The sequence below is a fragment of the Phocoena sinus genome, chromosome 6 (assembly GCF_008692025.1).
Source record: "Phocoena sinus isolate mPhoSin1 chromosome 6, mPhoSin1.pri, whole genome shotgun sequence".
In the NCBI taxonomy this organism is placed as follows: Eukaryota; Metazoa; Chordata; class Mammalia; order Artiodactyla; family Phocoenidae; genus Phocoena; species Phocoena sinus.
Window position 1 is genome coordinate 33,103,881 of NC_045768.1, and position 25,045 is coordinate 33,128,925.

General features: G+C 46.3%; 1 protein-coding gene and 1 long non-coding RNA gene across 4 annotated transcripts in view; one reads left to right on the forward strand and one right to left on the reverse strand.

The window, feature by feature from the left end:
- Nucleotides 1–228: 228 nt before the first annotated feature.
- On the forward strand, nucleotides 229–23,592 carry LOC116756024. Its single transcript, XR_004350509.1, has 3 exons — nucleotides 229–424; nucleotides 21,699–21,832; nucleotides 23,465–23,592. It is a non-coding gene; the product is annotated as an uncharacterized LOC116756024 (long non-coding RNA).
- Nucleotides 13,103–25,045, reverse strand: part of COL15A1 (collagen type XV alpha 1 chain) — a 101,858-nt gene continuing 89,915 nt past the window's right edge. For 2 of the 3 annotated variants that reach the window (XM_032636193.1, XM_032636194.1), the window contains 7 exons: nucleotides 23,573–23,637; nucleotides 22,171–22,299; nucleotides 21,974–22,033; nucleotides 21,179–21,238; nucleotides 16,759–16,944; nucleotides 15,197–15,312; nucleotides 13,105–14,186 (listed from right to left, as the gene is read on the reverse strand). In XM_032636193.1, the coding sequence (XP_032492084.1) occupies nucleotides 13,973–14,186; nucleotides 15,197–15,312; nucleotides 16,759–16,944; nucleotides 21,179–21,238; nucleotides 21,974–22,033; nucleotides 22,171–22,299; nucleotides 23,573–23,637 (830 nt within the window). In that variant the 3' untranslated portion in view covers nucleotides 13,105–13,972. Of the gene's footprint in view, nucleotides 14,187–15,196; nucleotides 15,313–16,758; nucleotides 16,945–21,178; nucleotides 21,239–21,973; nucleotides 22,034–22,170; nucleotides 22,300–23,572; nucleotides 23,638–25,045 lie in introns of all 3 variants that reach the window. The other variant, XM_032636192.1, reaches the window with a different exon arrangement.

Here is a 25,045-nt window from a genome sequence, read left to right on the forward strand (position 1 = left end):
TTGTTGTGTTTCCCTGTCCACCTCCTCCTTTCTTAAGGGAGAGCACACTCACCTTCTTCCTTTAGAGATCTGCTCCTCCCCTGCTTCAGCCAGGCCGTAGATTTTACTGAGGCTGCCAATCACTGATTCTTGACCCCTGCCCACACAGATGATGATGCAACCTGAGCCTGACCAATCACTGAACCCCATCCCCCGGCCTCCAGGACTGAATGAGGAGACTGATAAAAGCTGGGGCGATCAGCTGGGACTTACAGCCAGTAAAGCAGGGGGAGGAAAGAGACACCTTCTCATTGCCTAGGCATAACTGAGCTAAATAATATAAGCCAGGAGCTTCCGGTGGTCGTGCATTCTGTGCCCTGTCCTTGCCAGGATAAAGCCAACTCAAGTAAGAGAAAATGAGGCCCGAGCACAGAGAAAAGTCAAGGTGAGTGATGGAGGCAAAAGGATGGGAGCCGGAGGGAGAGGACTTGACGATATTATTTGTTTACTGGACACAGTGATCTCAGTGCCAGGCCCGCCTTTTTTTTTTTTTTTTTTTTTTTTTTTCGGTACGCGGGCCTCTCACCGCCGCGGCCCCTCCCGCCGCGGAGCACAGGCTCCAGACGCGCAGGCCCAGCGGCCATGGCTCACAGGCCCAGCCGCTCCGCGGCATGCGGGATCCTCCCGGACCGGGGCACAAACCTGTGTGCCCTGCATCGGCAGGCAGACTCTCAACCACTGCGCCACCAGGGAAGCCCCAGGCCCACCTTTTACAGGAGCCAATAACTCTTCTTTTTAAAAATTAAGCTAGGTATAGCTTGATTTCTGTCCCATAACCAAAGAAGTCTGAATAATACAGAAATTGATACCTGAAAAGGGGGACCTGTAAGTAATAATAGACTCTAAAACGTGGAACTGGCCGAGGCAAGGGGGTGAGGAGCCAGGAGGATGGGGAGAGGCTGGCCTTCAAGGCCACGGGCTGGTAAGCAGCCTGGCAATATTTGCCAGCTGTCAGGAAAGGTCTGGGTCAAAAGATGACAGGTTGTCAGAGTGGGTTGGTTCTGCGCTACCCAAAAGGATGCTTCCGTCAAAGCCGGGCTGTTTGAAAGCAGTAGGGAACAGCAGGGAGATAAAAGGGAGGTCCTTCTCCTTGCAGCAAGATTTCCAGGGTGCAGAGATTTTGATGATTCTTCCTTAAAGTAATTCAACAGCAGAAATCTGTCGTTGGGAAGAGGGGTACCCTGGGGAGCTGGAGTAAGAGGGAGAATCTCATCCTGAAGCCCCACTGAGTGGAACACAGCCCAAGGCCTGTGGGGACCTTCATCACCTTGCGGAGCTTCAAGTCAGCTCAGGCCTGGAGGAAGAGTCCCCAGAAAATGGACCCTGTGGTGAAGAGCAGAGATCCCTCCACTCTGGGGTCCAGATTGCCACTGCTCAATGGAATTCTCCCAAGTCCCCCAACAGGAAGGACCAATAGGAGGACAGAAGGAATTTGCTCCTCTGCCAGAGAAATGAGTTTTTGCTGTCCCTGTGCAGAAGAATGGGATGTAGCTACTCGGCAAATGACAACTAACTGGAATTGTTTCCCCTTCCCCCTTTTAAATAGAATTTCACAAATATATATGGAGTGGTTCAATGTACCATTTAATCACAGGTGGCAAGAACGTGAGTATGGCCAATTGGCCTCTCAACTAGAACCTGATCAAACAATTGCTTTTTCAATTATTCAACACATAGTTACTGAGCACCTACTCAGATACTCGTCTAGACCCTGGAGATATGATAATAAAGAAAAACAACCAACCGAAACCAAATCTTGCCCTTCTCTTCCTCCCCATACCAAGAATAGTACCACCATCCAGGCAATGGGCCAGGCTCAAATCCCAGGAATCATTCTCTCATAACAGACTTTTCAGCAAGACTCCTCCTAAATTCATCCCAAATCTGCCCGCTTCTCACCAACTCTACTGCTTCAGCCGTAGCCCAGGACATCATCACCACTCAGCTAAATCATGGCAACAGTTTATTAACTGGTCCATTTGTCTCCACAGTCCACTCAGCACACATAGGTCACAGTGGTCTTTTCAAACAAAAATCAGTTCACATAGTTTTAAACCTAATAGGTCTGGTGAAATCAAAAATCTAGATAGTTGTATCTATCTCAATAATACAATGAGTGCCAGCTTCAGGAGGTGTGTGTTTGTGAGACTCTCTTCGTGTACTTAAGGGGCCCATATGCTGGTTTTGTATTTTCTGATGGTGGATAATGTCATGATGATACTACTGCCTCAAAAACTGAAAATAAAACCAGTTCATGTCCCCCTCTCGCTTAAAATCCTCCAGTAGCTTCTCAGAGCAACCAGACATAAAGTCCAAACCGTTTACCTTAGTCTACAATAGCCTAGGTGATCTGCAGCTGCCTACCTAGACTCCCTTGTCTTGCTCTGTCTTCTCTCCCATTTACTCTCCCTCCAGCTCCTTCCAGCTTCTTTCTGTCCCTTAGACACACCAAGTGAGCTTGCATCTCAAGACCTTTACAAAATTTGCTGTTCTTCCTTCCTGGGACACTATTCCCCCAGGTCTCTGCCTCCCTTCCATTGTTCAAAGGTAACAGGATGGGGACTTCCCTGGTGGCGCAATGGTTGGGAGTCCGCCTGCCAATGCAGGGGATGCGGGTTCAGTCCCTGGTCTGGGAAGATCCCACGTGCCGCGGAGCAACTGAGCCTGCGCACCACAGCTGCTGAGCCTGCGCTCTAGAGCCCGTGAGCCACAACTGCTGAGCCCACGTGCCAGGACTGCTGAAGCCCGCGTGCATGGAGCCCAGGCTCTGCAATGGGAGAGGCCACCGCAGTGAAAGGCCTGCGTGCAGCAACGAGGACCCAACGCAGCCAAAAATAAAAATAAATAAATTTATGAAAAACAAAACAAAACAAAGGTAACAGGATGTTCACTGGGACTTTTCCTGTCATCCGGGAATTCCAGCTAAAGCCCAGATGTGAGAACTGGAGAATGGCCCTTTCTCAAGACAGCGGCCCACGATGACACCAGGTTCCTTTCCCAGAGCTCATGGAAAGGTGTCAGACAGTCCCTACCACCCATCCCTCCTTTCTAATCTTCATGAGATGACGGGGAAGGAGAGAAGGAGGGGAGTTAGAGTAAGAATCATCTGCCTTGTGGGGAGTGCAGTGTTTGCGATGAGAGGTGACCTCCCCCTAAGCCAAATATTGGGGAGGCTCCAAAGAATCAGCAATAGAGAGGGGTCCCTGAGAGAAAGGGAAATTGGCATGCTGTCCCCAACTCAGTTATCCTTTTCTAATTTGCCCTTGGACTTAGCTGAGTAAGGTAGAGGAAGATCGACTTTGTTTCAAGATGGGAATTGGGGCAAAATGGGAGCTACCTATACTCTACTGTTGCCCTGGTGAGATTCCCAGTTGGGCTAAGTGGACATTACAGAAGGTAGTTGGTCCCACCTCCTATAGGAAGGTCCTCCAGAGGATTCACCAGCATTTGAGTGCCTGCCACAGAGAGGGTGTCAGTGGCCACTGTAAGCTAGCGAAATAGGAACAGCCAACCTGGAAAGGATGACAGCCCTGGCCAGGTAAGTAAAGAAACCCTTGTCCTGTTTCCTCTCCTCCCTCCCACCACAAACACGCCTGAAGGGCTGAGCCTTGAAGAAGGAAGGGAAGAATATACCTCAGAACTTGATGAGACTCCTTCCCCATCTTCATTCCTAGAGGTCAGGATCTCAGCTCAAGAATGCTCTGCGTGAGGGCAGGGGAAAGGGAAAAGAGATTGAAATAGAGTTTGTGACTGAAGGCTTTTTTTTTAAAATATATTTTTCTATTTATTTCTTTATTTTTGGCTGTGTTGGGTCTTCGTTGCTGTGCGTGGGCTTTCTCTAGTTGCGGCGAGCAGGGGCTACTCTTCGTTGTGGTGCACGGGCTTCTCATGGCGGTGGCTTCTCTTGCTGTGGAGCACGGGCTCTAGGCGCGCGGGCTCAGTAGTTGTGGCTCGCGGGCTTAGTTGCTCCACAGCATGTGGGATCTTCCCGGACCAGGACTCGAACCCGTGTTCCCTGCATTGGCAGGTGGATTCTTAACCACTGCGCCACCAGGGAAGTCCCGTGACTGAAGTCTTAAAGTAGACTTTTAATACCCAAGAAGTCACGGACTCTTCCTGTGTCTGTCCCAGGCCTGTTTGCCCTCAAGGTGCATTTCTCACTCTTTCCCAATTCTGCCCTGTGTTGGGGGTGGGAGCCTGATCCCTGCAGGCCATGCTGCCCAAGCTACTGGCTCAGATGACTTCAGACTACCTTTGGTAGGTGAGGGATTGGAAAGCAGGAGGAAGGAATGAATCAAGGCATTTTTCTTCCACCCTATCTGCCTCTAGTGCAGTTTCTGGCTGTGGGCTCTTCTTCCTTTATGACTCCAGGCTCAGCCCATTCCAACTTCTGCTGCCTGATGCTTGTTTCTAAGCTCTGGTAACACACTCTCCTCCCTTTGTCCCTCTTTTGATAATATCTGGTTAGTCTTACTGTGTCCTATTCTGTTCCTCAGCTTTCCCAACACTCATGTAACTAATTGTCTGCATCAGATTCCCTCTGTTTCAAATACTGAGAGTGCTTTTTGGCTTTTGGATGGACCTTAACTCACATACTTCCCCAGAGGTTCTATACTACAAAGGACTGTGCCCCAAATATAGCATGGCCAGGGATAGCATGTAGGAAGTCTAACAGTTCTATGTTTATACCTTAATCAAGACATCTCAATACACCAGTTGCTAACATCTCAACTCAAATGTCGTCTCTTCAGAAAGTTATCTCAGCATCCCCCTCCCCAAATCACACATTATTTTGTCTTCTTTTAGATATTTTCAGTACCTGATTTCATCTTACCTATTTATTTGTTTGCATGCTTATATTTCCCCTCCCATTGGAATATAAGATCTTCAAGGGCAATTACTCTTCTTCTATACCCCAATCTGCTCAATAAATAATAATTTAATGACCAGCATCAGGACCTGGTGGAATGGCATGTACATCAGCCAGAGACCCTCAATTTGCAGCAGCTAGATGTGATAGCTGAATGTCACTTTGGTTGTCAAATCTTAAGGAGGGGGTGAGTGCATTTTTATTGTACGTGAGTTAATTGTATTGTACATATGGGAAAGAGAGAGAGAGAGAGACAGAGAGAGAGAGAGAGAGAGAGAGAAACCCAAGAGGGCGAATGTAATAGGCATCTTTCATTTTCATTTGCCAATTTAATTTTTCTTTCGTCTGTAGCATCATCCTTTCTTTGAGGGATTGCTCCTATCCCGGCCATAAAACTATCTAAGAATGCAGAATTTGGGGAGATGAGATTTTTTTATAATCTTTTACATTTCATTTGTGGTTAGAATATTAAGATTTTCTATGTATTTTTGCATCAGTTTTGATCATTACATTTTCATAGCACATCATTGATTATGATACATCCATAGATGGACTTTTCCCCCTTCTCTGTCTCACTCTCCCCATTCCCTCTCTTTTGCTTCCTGGGATCACCTGCATCAAGTCTTGTCTTAGGCTGTGCATTTGGGGACACCAAAACACTCATCATCACAGTCTGGGAAATGTTTGATGTGGTCACAGAGTAGGATTAATGGTGGAACTTCTAAGTCAGCCTCCCTCCTGCTTGTGGGGATGCCTTGAAGAAGATTGCACTATGGATGAACACAAAATGCCGTACTATTTAAGAGCTGTGACACTGGGGACACCTTAAATATGAGAACATTGTGACAAGAAGCATCCTTGCCTGAGTTCTGAGAAAGCACCATGGCATGGATTGGCAGAGATCTTTATCGGTGGCAGTGGACGGGGGAGGTGGTCTAGGTGTCAAGACACCAGAACAGGGTGGTCATGTCAGAGCCCATCTCTTCAAGACCAGCATGACTTCAGCACAGTTCTCAGCATCATAAGCTCCCTGCTAACTGCCAGTGGAGCACTGACACCGGAGAAGTGAGTCTGGCACAAGGGACATCTCTGAGTTCCCCTCTCCCAGCAGGTACCCACAGGTAGAAAATGAGTAGACCTGATTCCTGGGGAAAATATAAGCAAACCTGGACTATTTGAAGGTAGAATTATTGAAGAATATTTGGGGAAGAAAAGGACTTTGTGTTAATTTCCCACCTAGGAGATCAGACTTATAATTTGGGTTTTAAAGGAAACATGAACCTATTTTATCATCATCACAAGTTGGTAAAGTCTGGAACATATTTTACAACCACACTATCAACAATTATTTAGTCCAGCCTTTCCCCAAACTCACTCATTTGCCTACTATCTTAACAATATACCGTTTGTACTGCTAGTTACCTAATATTTTTCTTTAAACCAACATATTTTTAAAAACTTAAATACCCGCTTAAGCTTCATATTGAATAAAAACAACCATGAAATTATTGATTTGGTGCTCCCTATATATTTCTAACACATATGAAAATAAGTATATAACCATTAAAGGAAAAATCACCTCAATCTAGATGTGGTACACATATTACAAATTGGGAAACACTGATTAGACACAACTATAAATTACCCTGACTTTCTTATTAGATTTCTAGTGTATTACAATGCCCTCTACTTTGTGAGCGCCTAATTCTCTGTTCATTTATATTGGGTTATAATTGTTCCACTAAGTTTGTTTCTCACAGAGGGTACTTGGGTGTTATAATTTCGAGTCTTGACATTTCTGGAAGTCTCTCTCCTTTGTTCTGAGTTTGGCTGCAAAATTTTAATGTCATAATTCTTAATCTACAGGATTATTTACACATTGCTCCATTGTATTCTAATTTTTAATATTGCAAACGAGAACTCCAACGCCAGTCTGAATTTCTCTCTGTAATGAAAATTTATAGGATTTTTACACTATACTTGAAATTCAGAAATTTTACCAGATGTGCCCTTGGGTGAATTTTTTTGCAACACTTCTGCCCAGGACTAGTGAATCACTTTAATCCATAGCTAAAACTCTTTCAGCTCAGGAAATCTCCTTTCATTATTTTGTTAATTGATATTTCACTTCTTTTCCATTCTCTCTTATGCTGTGACTCCTCCTGCTATATGAATATTGGGACATTATATCTATCACTCTCTTATTTTTTTAAATTAATTTATTTTTGGCTGCATTGGGTCTTCATTGCTGTGTGCAGGCTTTCTCTAGTTGCAGCAAGTGGGGGCTACTCTTTGTTGCGGTGCGTGGGCTTCTCATTGCGGTGGCTTCTCTTGTTGCGGAGCACAGGCTCTAGGCACATGGGCTTCAGTAGTTGTGGCACGTGGGCTCATTAGTTGTGGCTCGTGGGCTCTAGAGCGCAGGCTCAGCAGCTGTGGCGCACAGGCTTAGCTGCTCCATGGCATGTGGGATCTTCCCTGACCAGGGCTTGAACCTGTGTCCCCTGCATTGGCAGGCAGATTTTTAACCACTGTGCCACCAGGGAAGCCCTCTCTCTTTTTTTTTTAATCTCATGAATTTATCTTTTTGTCTGTGTTCTGAGAGGATTGTATTAACTCTTATGAGTTTACTGATAATTCACTAAATCAGTTTTCAATAGTATATATGCTGCAGTCCTATTTTATTTGGGGGCTCATACAATCATGTATTCTATTTTCAAGTAGTGTTCCTTGTTCTCCTAGTATCCCATCTAATGCTTCTTTTGCCCTCTGACATTTCACCGAAACACAAATTTGAATTTTTCAAGTTGGCTCCTGTTTTCTGTAATAATTCTTTTTGATAAAAGCCATTGGCTCTGATTGATCTGCTGGTTCCCTTTTTGAGACTGCTTAATCTCATCAGATGACTGAGGAGATTCATCAAATCAAATACACGTTGCTATTTATAAATACGAAAGCCTGTATCGAACAGGATTGATAGCTCTTCTGAGTGCTGGCAGCAATCGCCACAGGTCCCCATAAGCTTTCCCTCACGGGTCCCAGAGTATCTTTGCCTCCAGCCCTGGCTGGCATAGTGCTGTGGGCGCCAGCATCTGGACAGACTCACAAGCAGGCCCTGCCTTCGTAAGATATCCAATCACACTAGGTTCGTTCTTCCAGAAATTCTCAAGACTTCTGCCTGGTTGATGTTGTTCTTCCTTTATAACAGTGGTGTTTCAGAGCTCTTTCCTCCTCTTATTTTTATTATTTTCATCATTTCAATGAGATTTCGGGAAGTTACTGTAAGCTCAAATTATTATCTTGAAATAAAACCTGCGTGGCTTCCCATTAGACTGAGCCTGATGTAACTGGCTCTGTGGTGCCGGCCCGAAGACCTCCAGCTTCCGATGGCCAGCGTTTACATCTCTTTGCCTGAGACCTTTCTCTGGCAGCCCGAGCCCACTGCGACTGAGCATGGCAGGTCAGAGGTACTGGAATGTAATGCCCCTCTGCCTTTCAATGACTGGTGGATGTTGGTGTATAAATATCACAGTTCCTTGTCCCTTAGGTGGGAAACTCTGAGGTGCCTGTTCTACACTGGATCCCAGAGTTCCTAAAAGGAGAGGATGATCTGGTCACCCGCAGTGGTGACTAGATGCCCCCTTTAAAGCCTGCCTTCTTCCCTTCCCTATCTCACTTCCCCATTCCCCTACTGGTGTATCCTGGGATCACCTCCCACATAAACTACTGGCAAATGAATCCTCATCTAAGGAGGACCCCAAATCAAAACACTGACAGTGTGGCAAGTTTTTTTTAGAAAGTTCTCTCTCCTGGTGTAGAGAACGAACTGGAAGGGAGAAGCTGTGGGCCAGGAGATCAGCATGGAGATGTGAGACACAGTCCTACAGAGGTAAGACAGGAGCCCGCTCTTCATCTCAAAGGAGCACCAACACGTGCAACAAAGCAAGAGTGCCCCGAGATATTTTAAAAAACACTTTGGGGGCTTCCCTGGTGGCGCAGTGGTTGAGAGTCCGCCTGCCGATGCAGCGGACACGGGTTCGTGCCCCGGTCCGAGAGGATCCCACATGCCGCGGAGCGGCTGGGCCCGTGAGCCGTGGCCGCTGAGCCTGCGTGTCCGGAGCCTGTGCTCTGCAACGGGAGAGGCCACAACAGTGAGAGGCCCGCATACCGCAAAAAACAAACAAACAAAAAAAACCACTTTGACATTTGGAAGAACAGAAGTAACTACTATGGAAATATCCAGACTTTGCTGAACTTCCTCGCACCTACTTTACATCTCATTATTACTGTTGCTGTTATTGCTAAGAAAGGACTCAGAAAATAATTGTTGAATGAGTAAGTAAATGACTCCTAGGCTACTGGTTGGCTGGTGGCACCATTCCCCGAGAGAAGGATCAGAGGCGAAGGAGAAAGTCTGGAGGAAGAGGTGGGGCCGGCAATCTCCTATGAACATATCAGATAACAGGGCATTCTGGGTCCTGCTTGGAACTCAGGGTGCTGGGCAGGCTTAGGCAGGGGAATAATCAGATTATTTCACTGTCATTGTGGCACATGTTCCTGTCAATCAGAAGGAATATAGCCCCAGTGCCAGAGCGGAATCATGGAGCCCGTACTGGGCCAGATGATAACATTTTAGTTGTAGGGTTATGCGGAGGTTGAGCAGTGGGGCAGGGGAGCCAGGACACCCAGGGGCTTGGGACAGTGGATATTCACCAACAGGTACAGCTGCACTAGTGTGTACAGGTTGAGCCAGAGCTCTGGGCTTGAAGGCAGACAGAGAAGCCAGGCAGACTGGAGGACGCCATCCAGCAAGTCTAGAGAAGGGGCCCCCAGCTCATCTTGAGCGACATCTAGGGCAGGCCAAGGACAGTGAGTACTTACTCAGGGTCACAACCCCACTCCCAGAGCTTCTAACAACTTAACTCAGTGGAGAGTAGTTTCCTTTACTACCTCTATTTTACAGATGAAGAAACTGAGCTGCAGGGAAGCGTTGAGTGTAGGGTATGATTTTCAGTAACTTGCAGATGACTACACGGCTAGTGGGTGGCAGAGTCCAAATTCAAACCCAGACAAAAGGCCTGTCTACACTCGACTGCCCTGTAAGTTGGAGTACAAGATGGAAGACAAAGGGGAGATCAGCCAGTGGTGATCAAAGAACTTTGAGGATGCTCAGCCGTATCTTGGTGACTCAGGAGCTCAAGGAATAACCAGAGAGGTACTCCCCCAGCGCTGGGTTAGGCAGGGATTGCACACATACACTTGCCCCAACTGGTAAGGTCTTTGAGGAGTTGGAGGAAGACGAGGTACACATGGGATGTGAAACAATCCGTGGCAGGAGAATAGGCTTGGTGGATTTGAAAAGTGGGAGCACCATTTCTCCAAATTCAAACATGGTGCTGGCTACAAAAGCATTATTGAAGAAGTATCTCTGAATGGATGAATGAATAAACGAAAGACCGGCTTGATCTTTCTCTTGATCACAGAACTGATCCCCATCCCATATCTCAGCTTCTTAAAATCTTCCCAACCTGCTCCACCAGCAGCAGGATGAAGTCCACATACCTTATCCTAGAATTCAGGGCCAGCATCTACCATCACATCCCCTACACTCAGCCCTTCCCTGCTGCTGGGTGCTGGAATCTCTTTCTCTCTCTTTGGTCTTTTTCTCAACCTCTTGAGCCCTATTTTCTGGGCATTGCAAACCTCCTCACATTATGGGTGGAGGAATTATTTCTTTTGCAAAACTCATCTTGGATGGAGCTGCCACCCATAGTCATAGACACACAACACTAGTGGGACCAACCAGAATCCTTTTCAGGAATTAATATAATCCCAGAGGGGAGAGGGAGTCTTCTCTTTCCTCTGAGGCCACCCTCTGGGGTCTGGAGTAACGTAAGCCTGGAGCTATGAACGACCCCTGGCACACGAAGGAATCTTGTTCTCGCTGAAGGGAAAGAAGACACATACAGAGAAAAGCAGAAGCAAGACAGACAGACACACACACACAGAAAAAGAGAAACAGACTAAGTGACGATGTTGCTTGAATCTCTTGGATTCCCTGTCCTTCTTCCTGGTTTCATGAGCTAATACATTCCTTTTTGTTGTTGGTTGTGTTTTGGCTTATGAATTTGCCTTGTGTTTCCCTCACTGATCGCTATTCAGCTGGACTGCTGCCACTCCCTGAGGTCCATGCGGTCTCCTACTTGCACTCCCTACAGGTTCAAGCAACATGGTCCAAGCCATCTAAATGCAGAGGGGGCAGGAAATTTGAGACTGGCTCTTGTGATCCATTCTCCTCGTTCCCTCGCTTCTTCTGAGGCACCACCAGGCAGCCACGTTGACTTTGGCAGAGAGCTTGCCCTGGACTTCCCCCTTCATTCTGTGTCTCCCCCAACTCCCCTTCCTTCCCAACTTCTCGGCTCCTTCGTGCCTTCCAGAGGCTGCCTCCCCCATGGAACCTGGCCCCTGATGTGAGTGGATATGGGACAGCCACTTCTGTCTTTCTGCTTCTGGACAGGGGACCTTGGATGAGAGTCCACAATATGGACTCAGAGCAAGTATCCCAAGACCTCTTGCACTGTAAAGACTACTGTGGCCTCTCTTCCCTCCCCTATTATGCCTGAGAGCGCTAGCCTGCTCCCCAGCCTTGAAGGACATTCAGGGATAAAGTGAAGGCTGGAGACCTTTCAATCATTGCATTTCACTTGTGTGACAAGATCTAGGTGTGAAATACACCAGGTGTTCAGAGGAGGAAGCATGACAAAAGGTAGGCAGGTTCAGAGGACGGGGGGATGTCACAGAGGAAGCAGAGTCTGCATTGGCTGTTGGCAAGAGGGCCAGGCTAGACCTAGAGTGGCTAAGGCTTTCCCAAGACGGGGCAGGGCACGGACAGCAGCCTGGTAGATGGGCCCATGTGGCTCACTTAAGTATTCACGAGGCCCTCAGGCTAGTGGCCTTTGGCAAATAACAGGAAAACTGATGTTCAGTGAAGGGCCTTGAATGCCAGGCCCAAGATTTTGACTGTCATTCTCAGAGTCTAACCAGGACTGGGGTTGATGCAAGGCCTCTTGGGAGGGCCGGTTGGTCATACCCTCCTTCGGTGCACAAAGAGGACTGAGAAGCCAGGGCATGAATGTCAACCGCCTTCCTGGGGTCAGCAAAAGGGGTCTCCCCTCTTTTTGGCTCCCCCAAACCCCAACACCACCCTGTGCCTTCTGTGGCCCACGGCCGCTGCGGGCTCTGGCTAAAACGGAAGGCACCTTCTTTTCATGACCTCAGCACCTCCTGCCCCCCTCCCCCCTCAGTTCCTGTCCATGCTAGGCACCCCAGCCACTGGGTAGGTGAGTGAGTCCCCAACAATCCCTTCTGGGGCTTTCCAACCTATAACTGTCTTCATCCCATGACTCAGATTTTCACTGCTCTTCCATTTAGGAAGCCTCTAAGTGGAGGTTCTGGGCTGTCTGCCTTTATTTGGTCCTCCATTTCCTTCCTACCTCAAGGACTATTAGGGTGGATTCACTTCGCTGAGTTTCTGGGCCAGCCCAGCTGAATGGGAGGAAATATCCCAGCATGCCACTTGCCTGGTGATTCTGTTTCTCCTGCAGCATCAAGCCAAGAGCCAGAGAGTCACAGCCTGGGAGCTGGGAGGGAGCGAATAGGCAGCCTTGTGCAGTTGCTCCTTGAAACGATCCTGGGCACTGGAGTGAGATGGACCCTGGGCCTGAAACCAGACCCACCATTCAGCAGCCTTGTGACCTGGAACAAGTGACTTCCTGAGCCTCAACTTTTTTTTTTTTTTTTTTTTTTTCATTTGTGAAGTAGAGATAAAACTACTTACCTTGCAGGGTTATGAGGAAAGATAAATGGGACTTATGTTAAGTCTGATATTTAGGAACTGAGAGCCGATATTACTTATTTTATCCCAACCTCCTTGAGAGAAAAAGGCAGATTTGCCCAAAGTCATGTGTTGAGACACAGTTGATCCTGTTTGTCACACTGGGGCTCTTCTGCCCCCACTGAGTGGAAGACAACAGGCAGGAGCAGAGGAGCATGATGGGAAAATCTTCCTGTTCTCTGATCATCTCCCGAGGGGTAGCACAAGTGGCAGTGACAGGGTTAGCAAACTCACCCCAGGGCCGCTTCCACATCACTGGTGAAGAATAAAGGAACTGGGGGAAAAAAGTCAAACAGAAGAAAGCGCCTGGAAAAGATGTTTTTATGTTCACTTACATGGAAAAAAAAGAATCAAAGTGTACAGCATGAAGGTATACGTGTCTCAGAAAATTCATCCTCATGAACCTGTTTGTTGAATCGCAGTTATAATTCAAGCATTGCCAAATGGAAGTTATAAAATCAGGGTGGGGTGTGGGGAAAGGGCCACCACAGGAAAGGCAGTAATTATGTGCTGTTTCTTCTCTAGTTTCAGATCATTGGGAATTTAAACTTTTCCAGCAAGTCATTTATATAAACAGATGCCATACTAAAATATGTTGTGTCAAAATATAAAACTCCTAAAGCAAGATGGCAATAATATTTTAGGAAAAAAAACATTAAAGTCTGGCAATATCAGAAGATACAAATAGGATCATTTTGAGCAGTTCTGTTTCTCTGTATGAATAGCAGTTGCAAACAATGGATGTATATTAAAGAACAAAACATTTGGTCTGCACATAACTTAGAAAGGGGTACACTTCTAAACACTGACTTTGTAAGAAAACATGAAGGACATCTTACACTCAACAACGGTTAAAAGAAGGAAATCACTTTCTGAAGGATGCAGTGGGCAGAGTGCCAAGGCCTTTGTTTTCAACTTGCTGTTAACCGTGTTGGGATGTGTTTACACTGCATGGGTTTCCTGCAGAATCTAGCACCAATAGATGGATCAGATTTTATCTTTGATCTGAGTCCTTCAGTTTTGAGTGTATTGAGGTATGTTTTCTTTGGTTGCTGTTGTGATGAATGTGTAATAAAAAACTAATATTTACAACGTTTAAACATTTTAGATTTCAGTGTCGACTCTTCACATAAAAAAAAATTGGAAAACTCTTAAGAATCATGGGAAGGTCATTACTTCCTCACATCTGTCATGAAACTGTTTTCGATACACAGAACAATTAGCCTATTAGCACAGCTGTATGCTTTCTGGTCCAGAATCTTCCCCGTGCTCAGCGGGGAGGCCAAGCCCATGACTGCCATGTCGGCGGTTCGCCACGCTTCACAGTACTGATCCACGAGACGGACTCCGTGGGTGCTGGAGCCGTGCCAAACAACCTTCTGGGGCCTGAAAAGGAATTTTGTTGTGTTACTTTTTGAAATGACCCTTCTTTGTGGCATATCTCGGTGAGCAAATTGGCATAAGTCTAGTGAGTCAAGTCAAACTCCTGAACCCTCCAGGGTCTGACTGCACATCACCTCTCTGTCTTTCTCACTGTTTCCAACTTTCTGAACACACTGCATTCCAACCATATCCAGCTTGTACTTGCTCTGAAATCATACTCTCTGCTTTCGTGAATCTGAACCTTTGCTCATGAGGCCCCTTAGTCTGGAATGGCCTCGCTTTCATTTTCAGTGATTCCTTCTCATCTTTCACAAGTCCATTAAACGCCCCCTCTTACAGGAAGGCTTCCTGATTCTCACCACCAAGGAATAATGACTCTTTCCTCTGTGCTCCTACCATCTTATCTGTTTCTCCATTTTCCAATGACAATATTACGTCTAGAATTGTAGCTAGTCTGTGTCTATCTTCCCACAGACTATGAGCTTTGAAAGGAGAGGGGCTGTGTAGGTTTATTACTGTGCCTTCCAGGCCTGGCATTAGGCCTGGCATAGAGTAGACACTGAGGAAAAGTTTACTGAGTTGTTCTATTCTTAAAAGCATACATAATTTTCAAAGAATTAGAGTGCAACTCACAGTATAGGGTTAAAGAATCACCATGAATAGCATTACTTACCACTTATTAAGTGCCTACTGTATGCTAGATGTTCTCACACTTACCTTTTAATTCTCACAACAGTCTTATCCATATGGATATGATTATCCTGCCCATTTGACAGGTGAGGCAACTGAAGCTCAAAGAGTGGAAGTGCCTTGCTCAAGGTCCCATATTAAATTACTGGACCCAGGTCTCCTGGTTCCATGGCCAGGCTCTCTCCATGGCCCCTGGCTGCCTCATTGAGGCTTTATGCTGGCAGCACCCCAAAGGAGCAGCTGATAAGGGCATCCCATTGTTAGACTGTCTCCTAAAACTGTCTACCATATGATATACTTCAAGGGCTTCCATCTCTACTTACCAAGAAGGATCTGTCATTACGTCTCGGCCATCAAAGGAATATATTGGAACATGTGTATTGAACTGACCTCCATGGCCAGAAAAAATTGAGTCCCAATTATCAAAAAGTACTTGGCCCTATGGAGACGAAATGCCATGTTAGAATCATTATACAAACAGCCTGCAAATATTTATCCATTCTTCAAGGCCCAGAAGTCCCTAACCCCAATCCCAGATCCTGGACAGAGTGAGAACTCAGGAAATACTTGTGGTTTGATTTTATAATCTTTCCTTGAACCCTTTTGGCTTTACGGTCTCATTTCTTGAGGTAATTTCTTTTACTATATGTGTATAAAGTCTCCTCCCTATCAAAAGTGTGTTTTAGGTTTTTATCATTGCTATTTTTTTTTTTTTTTTTTTTTTTTTTTGCGGTACACGGGCCTCTCACTGTTGTGGCCTCTCCCGTTGCGGAGCACAGGCTCCTGACGCGCAGGCTCAGTGCCCATGGCTCACGGGCCCAGCCACTCCGCGGCATGTCGGATCTTCCCGGACTGAGGAACGAACCCGCGTCCCCTGCATCGGCAGGCGGACTCTCAACCACTGCGCCACCAGAGAAGCCCTATCATTGCTATTTTAAACGTATATACTGAGCTTCGAATTTGTGCCAAGCCTTGTGCTAACCTACAAGTGGATGATGTGGAGATGAACTTCTTACTCCTTTTCCTTCGGTTATTTGTATTCCAAGAATACAGTCTAAGTGGATGAATGTGGTGGAACAGAACCTTGGAAGATGGGATGGGAAGTGCTGGGTGTGGGGTCAGGATGGACTTGCCAGCCTCAAGGTTCCAAACTGGAGTACTGGGGTTCACAGGGACCAAAGGGTCTCGAAGCACCTTTGAGGTCTGGTTAGGGGTCAGGACCCAGGATGTGTGTGAGCAGCAACAGAGCTGCCCCTTGTAGCCTTAAAGAAGTAGGCTATTTCCATGGTATAACTGAGAGATGATGCGGGGCCCTGCCTTGCCAGTGAATGAGGGCAGAGAAATATCTGAGGGTACCAAACCAGGGTGCAGGACAGAGTGGTTCTGCTTTGGGACCAGTGCTCACCAGCTGTTCTCTGGTGCCACTCAGCCAGTGCTCTACAGAAGGCATCCTCAGGTGGAACCAAGAGGGGGTCAAGGAAACTAATTCCAGTTTGTAGTGACTTTGAGTAAACTGCTTTCTCCCTGTGAGCCTCAGTTTCCTCAACTGACAAACAGAAAAGAATAACTCCCATTTTTATCGGGTGTATCTATTAAGATAATGGATATGAAGTGCATTGTAAACAAACACAAAAGCTATATAAATGAAAGAGGTCATTACTATCCCTCCTGCCTGCTCCAAGGGTCATAAACCATCCAAACAGGAAGGGCCATTGTAAATATAAGGCAACCGAGGTCCAGAGAGGGAAAGTAACCACCCAAAGTCACACAGCTAGTCAGGGCCTTGAAACAACATACTTCTGATGATGTCAGGAGTGGCAACTGCCTCTAGTCCCCGTGGAAACCAGTCCATCCAGGAGGCAATGGGAACGATATTTATTCTTACCTTAAGGTTCACTATTGGAAGGCTATATCTCTCTGCTTTCCTCACAACTGTAGAGAGATCTTGCAGATGGGAGGATAAGAATGCTTCGTAGGTGGACAACAGTCCTGCTGCCCTGGCCTGCTGGAAGCACTGAAAATCAGCTCGAATGTCCCCAGAAAATGGCGTGTTCAGAGCGACCAAGTGTAGCTGAAAAAAGTGAGAGAAAAGACAGTGCAGTTGAAGAATTAAAGCAAACTCCAACCCCCATAACCATCACATGTTCCTAATAAGATCCCAGACTTGCTGCAACAGAAAGCACGCTGGAGGTCACCTTACTCAACCTCTACCTGACATTGGAATTCTAGCCCCTGCTGGACCATCTCCAGGGAAGGAGAGCTCAGGTCTCCCAAAGCAGCCTGCGTCAGCAATCTGAACAGCTCTAAATAGTAGAAATTTCTTCCATATATGAGGAAAACAAAACAAAATAAAGCAGAGATCTGAATCCAGCCTGCAGGCAGGCCATCTGTGGGTCTGCCCCTTATTTAGTTTCTAGGAGGTTTTTAAGCTGGCTTTGGTCCTAGATCTCAGAGCTACATCAAGCTATCTGCCTCCTGCCCTTTCTTCCACCTCCTGAGTAGGCCTGGGGCTGATCATGAGGGACCAGAGGGAAAAGGCATTGAAAGGAGAAGGTCATGACATTTATTACTAAGACTGCTGGGATAGACCCTTTTGGAAACTAGGGGTCATACAGTAATTCTAGCCTCACATTCCTGCCACCTTCGTCAGGAGCCCAAATAAAAGCCATTCCATAATCTGCTTTCTCCCACTCTTTCTCTCCCCAAACCCAGCCTTCTTTTGCGGCCCTCTCTCCCAGCCCTTTCTGTTGTACCCTCGGAATTATACTTCAGACTCAATACTCAAGGGGTAGTCATCTCCTTCCTCAATCTCATGTCAGGAATAACTTTTATCTCATTAGCATAGAGCTGGTGCAGGACCCGGGCCCATGTCGCCAGAAAAGGAAAATATTGTTAAATATCTTAAACACATCTTCCTCCCTCTTATGTGTCTGAAGACTGTGACACCCGAGGGAGGAGGCCCTATGGTCTCATCACCTTTCTGCTGCTGTGTTCCTGGGGGCTACACCCAAGGGCGGTCGCAAGAGGCCCTGATGGACTGCGCTTCCCTGATACCAGGGGACACCTAGGAAAGGGGCAGTGGTGAGTGCAGGTCTCCCTGCCACACCTCCAACCCCACCACCTCCACCTCTCCTTCTTTAAGGAGATGCACAGAGAAATGTCTGCAATGATGGCTGCTTCTGAATGGTGAGATTGGGGGCTTTTATGTTCTCATGTTTCTATACCTTTAACTGCTGGAACATTTCTATCATGAATAGATATCATTTTTATAAGACAGTGACATTTCCACAATCAAACGTTAAAATGGCTTTTTGAAGATGGTTGTAGTTATGTAAAATTATAAGTGATTTACTATTTTCTTTCCCCTTCTTTTTTTTTTTTTTGGCCGTGTTGGGTCTTCACTGCTGTGCACTGGCTCTCTCTAGTTGCAGCAAGCGGGGGCTGCTCTTCGTTGCGGTGCGTGGGCTTCTCCTTGCGGTGGCTTCTCTTGTTGTGGAGCACGGGCTCTAGGTGCGTGGGCTTCAGTAGTTGCAGCACACGGGCTCCGTAGTTGCAGCACATGGGCTCCGTAGTTGCAGCACATGGGCTTAGTTGCTCTGCGACATGTGGGATCTTCCTGGACCAGGGATCCAACCCGGTCCCCTGCATTGGCAAGTGTATTCTTAACCACTGCACCACCAGGAAAGTCCCCTTCCCCATTCTTTTTATTCATTGTCCAAATTTTCTACAACGAATATGTATTGCCTTAGAATTTATAAAAAAATTTTGTAGCTACTGCCCTAATGTCTCCCCTCATAACTAAGCTTTTTGAAGGGTTACCTATACTTGCTTCTCTATTTCCTCACCTCCCATCTACTCTGCAACCAACTAGAATCTTGTTGGCATCTCTCCGTGCTACAGAAATGCTTTTCTCTAGTTTCTCAATTTGAACAACACCTTTTAGTTCTTTCAGTGGGCCTCTTGGCAGCATTTGACACTGCTGGCTTCCATCTTGTTTGGCATTCTTTCTTCCTCTCTGGCGATGGCTTCCCAGTTTCCTTCTCGTATGTCTTCCATCAGTTCCTTTTTGTTTTTGCTCCTCGCAATCCAATCTCTTCTCACCACATAGGTTCTCTTTTGGGAATCCTACCATCCCCAAGACAATTTCCATAGCTCTGCTGAAAACTCCCAAGTCTGTATCTCCAGACCAGACCCACTGAAGGGTTGCAGACCTTCTGATCCTGCTTCCTCCTGCTGCTCTCCACTCAGATATCCTACAGGTACTGCAGGCTCACCAGGCCCTACATCAGTTCCTGCTCGGTGGATGGCAGCACTAAAGGAAATGTGTTTCTGGTGTCCACCAAGTCTATGCCTTATTCTTTGAAAGTGTCCCCACAATACTTGCTAAACAGAGTGGCCTCAGGCCATTCAATTTCATTCTCTTGGCTGCTCTATTTTTTTGTTTTTACATTAAAAAAAAATTGGGATATAGCTGCTCCACAATGCTGTGCTAGCCTCTGCTGCACAACGAAGTGAACCAGCCATGTATACACATATCTGCTCCCTCCTGGACCCCACTCCCACCCGCCTCCCATCCCACCTACCTAGGTCACCACAGAGCACTGAGCCGAGCTCCCCTCACTACACAGCAGGCTCCCACCAGCCATCTATTTTACACATGGCAGTGCACATACATCAATCCCAATCTCCCAATTCATCCCCTCCACCCCTTGTGTCTACACATCCACATCTGCATCTCCATTCCTCTCTTGGCTACTCTTTTTTTTTTTTTTTAATAAATTTATTTATTTTTGGCGGCGTTGGGTCTTTGTTGCTATGCACGGGCTCTTTCTAGTTGTGGCGAGCGGGGCCTCCTCTTCGTTGTGGTGTGCGGGCTTCTCATTGTGGTGGCTTCTCTTGTTGCAGAGCACGGGCTCTAGGCATGTGGGCTTCAGTAGTTGTAGCACACGGGCTCAGTAGTCGTGGCACGCAGGCTCAGTAGTTGTGGTGCATGGGCTTAGTTGCTCCACAGCATGTGGGATCTTCCTGGACCAGGGCTTGAACCCGTGTCTCCTGCATTGACAGGCAGATTCTTAACCACTGCACCACCAGGGAAGTCCCTTGGCTACTCTTGATTTGACTGGGAGTAGGCAACTGACCCATGTAGACTACCTCTCCCAAGACTGAGGTGGTATTGAGCTCTGCAGCCGTAAGATCCCATAGAGTTGAGGCCAGGATCAGTGCCATGGCAACCCAAGGCTGTGTGCAAGCTTTGCAGATGTAACCTATGTCTGTGTGCTGGGGTGAGGGTGGAGGGGAAGCAGGAGGAAAGACCTTTGCAGAGGCTGGTCTGTAGAGATACTAATAGCAGGAACAAGAGTCCACAGGCCCTGTTGTACTTCCTGCAATTGAGTTCCATGAGGTTCCTGCAATTATCTGAATAAAATCTTCATTTAAGCTAGTGAAGAAATAGAGTGAGAGTTTCAGATCTAAGCAACAAAATGATCCCTGGAAAAAAAAATCTATCACCACTCAATTACCCAAGCAGAAACCTGGGCATCATTCCTGATCGCCCTCATCCTCACTGCCCCATACCCAACCAATGACCAAATTGTCACTCCTGCCTCCTTAATTTCTCTCCCATCTGCCCACTTTTCTACATGTTCACTGCTGTGATCCTAGTTCAGATAATACAGTAACTACTTAACTGTCTTTGGGTCCCTGGTCCTGTGCCCTCTAATCCATTTGTACATTATAAGCAAGGTAATTTCTCTGATGCCCTTCTCTTATTTACCCTTGTCTTCCTTAAAATCCTTCATTGTTCCCCCACTGCCCAGTGGAAAAGGCCAAAGCCCTTGGCTTGGCTTTCAGGTCCTTGATGACTGACCTTGCCCTACGCAGACTATACACTTTTCCTTTCCCTGCCTTGAACTCTACTCCTTCAGCAAGACTGAAATACTTGGAATTAGAGAAATGTACAGCACTTGCCCTTTCCTGCCTCTGTTCCATACTCCCTCTGCCTGGAACTCCCATTCCCCTCCCCTTACCTGGCTCTCCCCTGTTCTCAACTGTCCTTCAGGTCGTGATTTAAAGGTCACCTCCTCCAAAGAAGGCAGACTTCTTTGACCTTCCTAACACTCCCAGTACCCTGTGTTTGCCTCACCCAAACGACTTCTCACACTGTATTGGAATTACCTATTTTTTATTTGCCTGTCTGGCTAGTCTATACGCATCTTGAGGGCAGGAACTGTGTGCCAAGCATGGGGCCTGGCACATGACAGACACACTTTTGGCATCTGTACAGTAAATGTATGAATTGTACTTACCGCAGGTCTTTCATAATTAACACTTGAAATAGACGCCAGTGGAAGCTGAAGGTGATGAGACTGTCAGGTAAAAAAGGAAAAAAAAAAACAGTCCTGAATATGCATTCAATCTGTTCTTCACCGTACATTAAGGTACAAGTGCAATGTTTCTTGAAAAGCTGCTTTAAACAGTTTGTCATGGTCTTTGGACCACTCTTAACTGTGAAGAGTTTCACACATGAACGAAAAATTATCCTCGGAAAGGGAGTGGATATTCTCAAGACTTTTAGAAAGAGTGCTGAATCAAGGAAGAAGTCCATGTTTTACAACCAACTCATTCACTTAATAGAGCAAGGCACCTCTTGAGAGCCTCAGCTTCCTCACCTGTGAAGTGGGAATGCTATCACCTGCCTCAAAGGGTAGCTGTAAGTTTAAAATAGTGGACAACGCAAGCTGCTGGTGTTCTTATCAGGCAAGGAAGTCTCAGTGTCAAATATTAAAGGGCTCTTCTACATTGCTTATGCCAACCGTGTTTTCACAGATCAATAAACTGAGGCCAAGAGAAGGGAATTCCCTTGCCCAAGAGGATTCAGCTACGACATGGGAATGGCAGGTCTCCAGCGTCTGGGTCCAGCTCCCCCTCCAGCTGTTGTGAGAACGTTCTGTTGGCACTTGGTAAGTTGGGGGCTTCTGCCAGATAGTGAACCATGCAGAGCTGGCTGTCCAGAGTCTGGAGAGCTTGATACTGGATGCCGAGGGGATTCAGCAAGTGCTGGTGAGTGAAGGAGTTAGAGGTAAGGCAGGGAAACGACTCACATTGCTGGAAAGCGCAGGGGGGGGTGGGCTGTCATCCGGAATGGGGATCAGTTCTCCCAGCTTTAAGGAAAAGAGTACGTTGAAAATGAAACATCAACTAGAAACTGTTCGCCTATTTTCAAATCAGAAAAATGGCATTTACAGGAGTAGAATGTTATTTTTACAGGGTACTTGGAGGCAGTTTGTTAAAGAATTACCTGTAATTTTTTCCAACCATCTCTGACACGAATGAAAAACTCGGTGCTGTCCTTCAGGTAGATGAATGTCCCTTCTATGACCAAATGGGCTTTCTGCAACATGTCAGCCATGTTGCTAAATGCTGTAACCTGTCAGGTAATTTTAAATTGCAAACATTGCGGTGATCATCACAGCGATGGCACAATTTGAAAAACTGGCCTCTCTGTAAAGTCAAGTATGAGCCATCGCCTCACAGCCAGTGGAAAGGCTTTCTTTCCAATAAAACAAAAACATGCATTACCTGAAACACAAATCTCAATTACAATAAACAAATTAAGACAAAGAAGATAGTATCCTGAGAGTTCAAAGACATTTAAAAACTGTTAGCAGAGTTGACTCTGTTGGACGTTGGTACTGGCAAAATCATGGGTAAGTTTTGCCACTTCCATTGGTGTGAGCTGCACCATGGCACCAACATCGTTACATGTGCTTTGTTAGCTCATGCTGCTCCAAATTTCTTTTCATTTGGAGTAAGAAATGTATGCAAGTGAGTTACTCTACCCACGTCCTAAATCTTTTTTGCCTGGCTGGGTAGTTCCAGTATTAAATACACAGCAGAAAATGGGGGTCTGTAACTTCTCTGTCTAGAAAATTGCCAAAGATCAGACAGCCATCTCGGCCTATCCAGGCACAGGCATAAAAGCTGGAAAAATCTATCGAGAAGTATCAAGCCTCAAAGAAATATCAACCTTTTCAACTGAGAAAGATTATAAAAACTTAATTTTCACCTTGCTTTGAAGATGACTTTGTGATTAAAATGACTACTCAGGCATCCCCCAAAGGTACCCAATATCGAAATTCCATCTACTGTTGGACAGTTCTTCATCTGGCAGCCCAAATTTCCAAATAAAATCTATCAAAGACCAAAGAGCATTCCTAGGACTCCTGACATCCTAATGAGGTATTTGTCCCTCTTTCTATGCATCACAATAACCTCTGTGTGCCATATCCTGCTCCAATGATCTGCAGGGTAACAAGGTACAAGAGACATCCTCTGGTAGAATGGAGAAGGCTGCATTACCCAGGGGAAATGTAACCAGCACAGGGCCTCCTGTGATGTTGTTTACGGTCTTGTGCCTGTGTTTTTTGATGTAATATGATTGGCTCTTGTTACAGTTTAGTCAATTAACGATTGGAAAGGTGGAACTTAAATCGTAAATGATTTTGTAGTCTGTATCTTTTTACTTAATAAGTCATCCAAAGAGATAATAAATACCCTGTTTGTGAAATTATACCATTTCTATTGTCATGGAGGTCTAACTCCAACAGAGAAGGTGTGCCAGCCCCTAAACACTGCAGCCAAAGTTCTAAGGAAACCCATCCAAAGCAGAAGGATGAAGACACACTGACGATAATACTGACCAGGTTCCTGGATCCGGGAAGCCCTGGCTGTCCTGGAGGGCCAGGTGGGCCTGGAATGGCCACAGCTAAGACAAAGCAGAAAAGAGAAGTTACAAAAAAGCATACTCTCTGCAAAATGCCTCCGACGTTCAGCTGGTCACCGAGGGGAGCGTTCACCACCCCACTCACAGTGCTGCAAAGTGTTGCACCTCGTAGCCGAATCTTAGGAGCTCTGTGCCCAGCATATGACTCAGCCACATTGACTGGTTTGGGGGAGAACTGAGATTCTTGACTGTAGCCCTGGATGAAGTCATGCCTAAGACTTTCCAGTTTTATAAGTGAATAAATTCCTGTTGTTTCAATTGTTTGTGTAAGTCAGTCTGAGTTGAATTTTCTGTCACTTGCATCCAAAAATGCTCTGACTCATACAACTTATTTCTCCCAAGAGACAAACAGGTAATTACTGAACAGAGGAAGCAGGCTCAGAAAGAAGAAGAGAAGGTGCTGGGCTACAGGGGGGCAGGGTAGGCCAGTGACAGGGGCCCTGGCCGTCCAGCCAGGAGACTCAAGTTCCTGATTTGTCAGTTCTCAGCTGTGTGATCTTGGGGAAACAACAAGCTCTCTGAACCCCAGCTTCTTCATCGGTGAAATGTAAACAGATATGTCTTCACAAGCCTGTGTTGAGAACTGAGAAGAACACAAACTAGGAATGTGCTTTGCAAATTGTATAGCATCCAACCAGAGATTCTTACCTTTTGAGGAGTCAAAATGCCCTTAAAAATCAAATCAAGGCTATTGCCCTCTCCCCTAGAAAAATGCACATATGCATATCTGCAAGTGCGCGCGCGTGCGCACACACACACACACAACTTCTACTTAGAATGTTAGTGGGAAGATAGCTCCCTGAGGCACATCTTTGAATTTTCTAGGAGTTTATGGCTCCCAAATGAAGAGTCCTTACTTTAGGCAAACATAAAGAAATGTTATTGTAGCAATTCCGCTGCTCTCCTTCTACCTCTCTGATCTCTAATTCCCCCCAGAATCTGCAAAACTCTTGGTAGAGTTAAGGATGTTTGTACAAGTCCCAGTAAAATCACTGTATGAGATTTTTGAGGTCACTGCAAATAAGCCTGTAGTCTGACACAGAACCTGAAAATTCATACACAGGTGATGAATGTCTAGTGGAGACAAAGTCTGAGGACTTGGATTTGGACCCCAGCTATGCCTCTTCCTAGGATTTATGACCTTGAGTCAGACTCAACCTCTCTGAGCTTTGGTGCCTTCAGCCATAAAATGAGTTTTATAATCTTATGCATTTCATCTCCCTCCTGGGGTTGCTGTTAAGATTAAATGGGATAGGGGCTTCCCAGGTGGCGCAGTGGATAAGAATCCGCCTGCCAATGCAGGGGACACGGGTTCAGTCCCTGGTCCGGGAGGATCCCATGTGCCACGGAGCGACTAAGCCCATGCGCCACAACTACTGAGCCTGCGCTC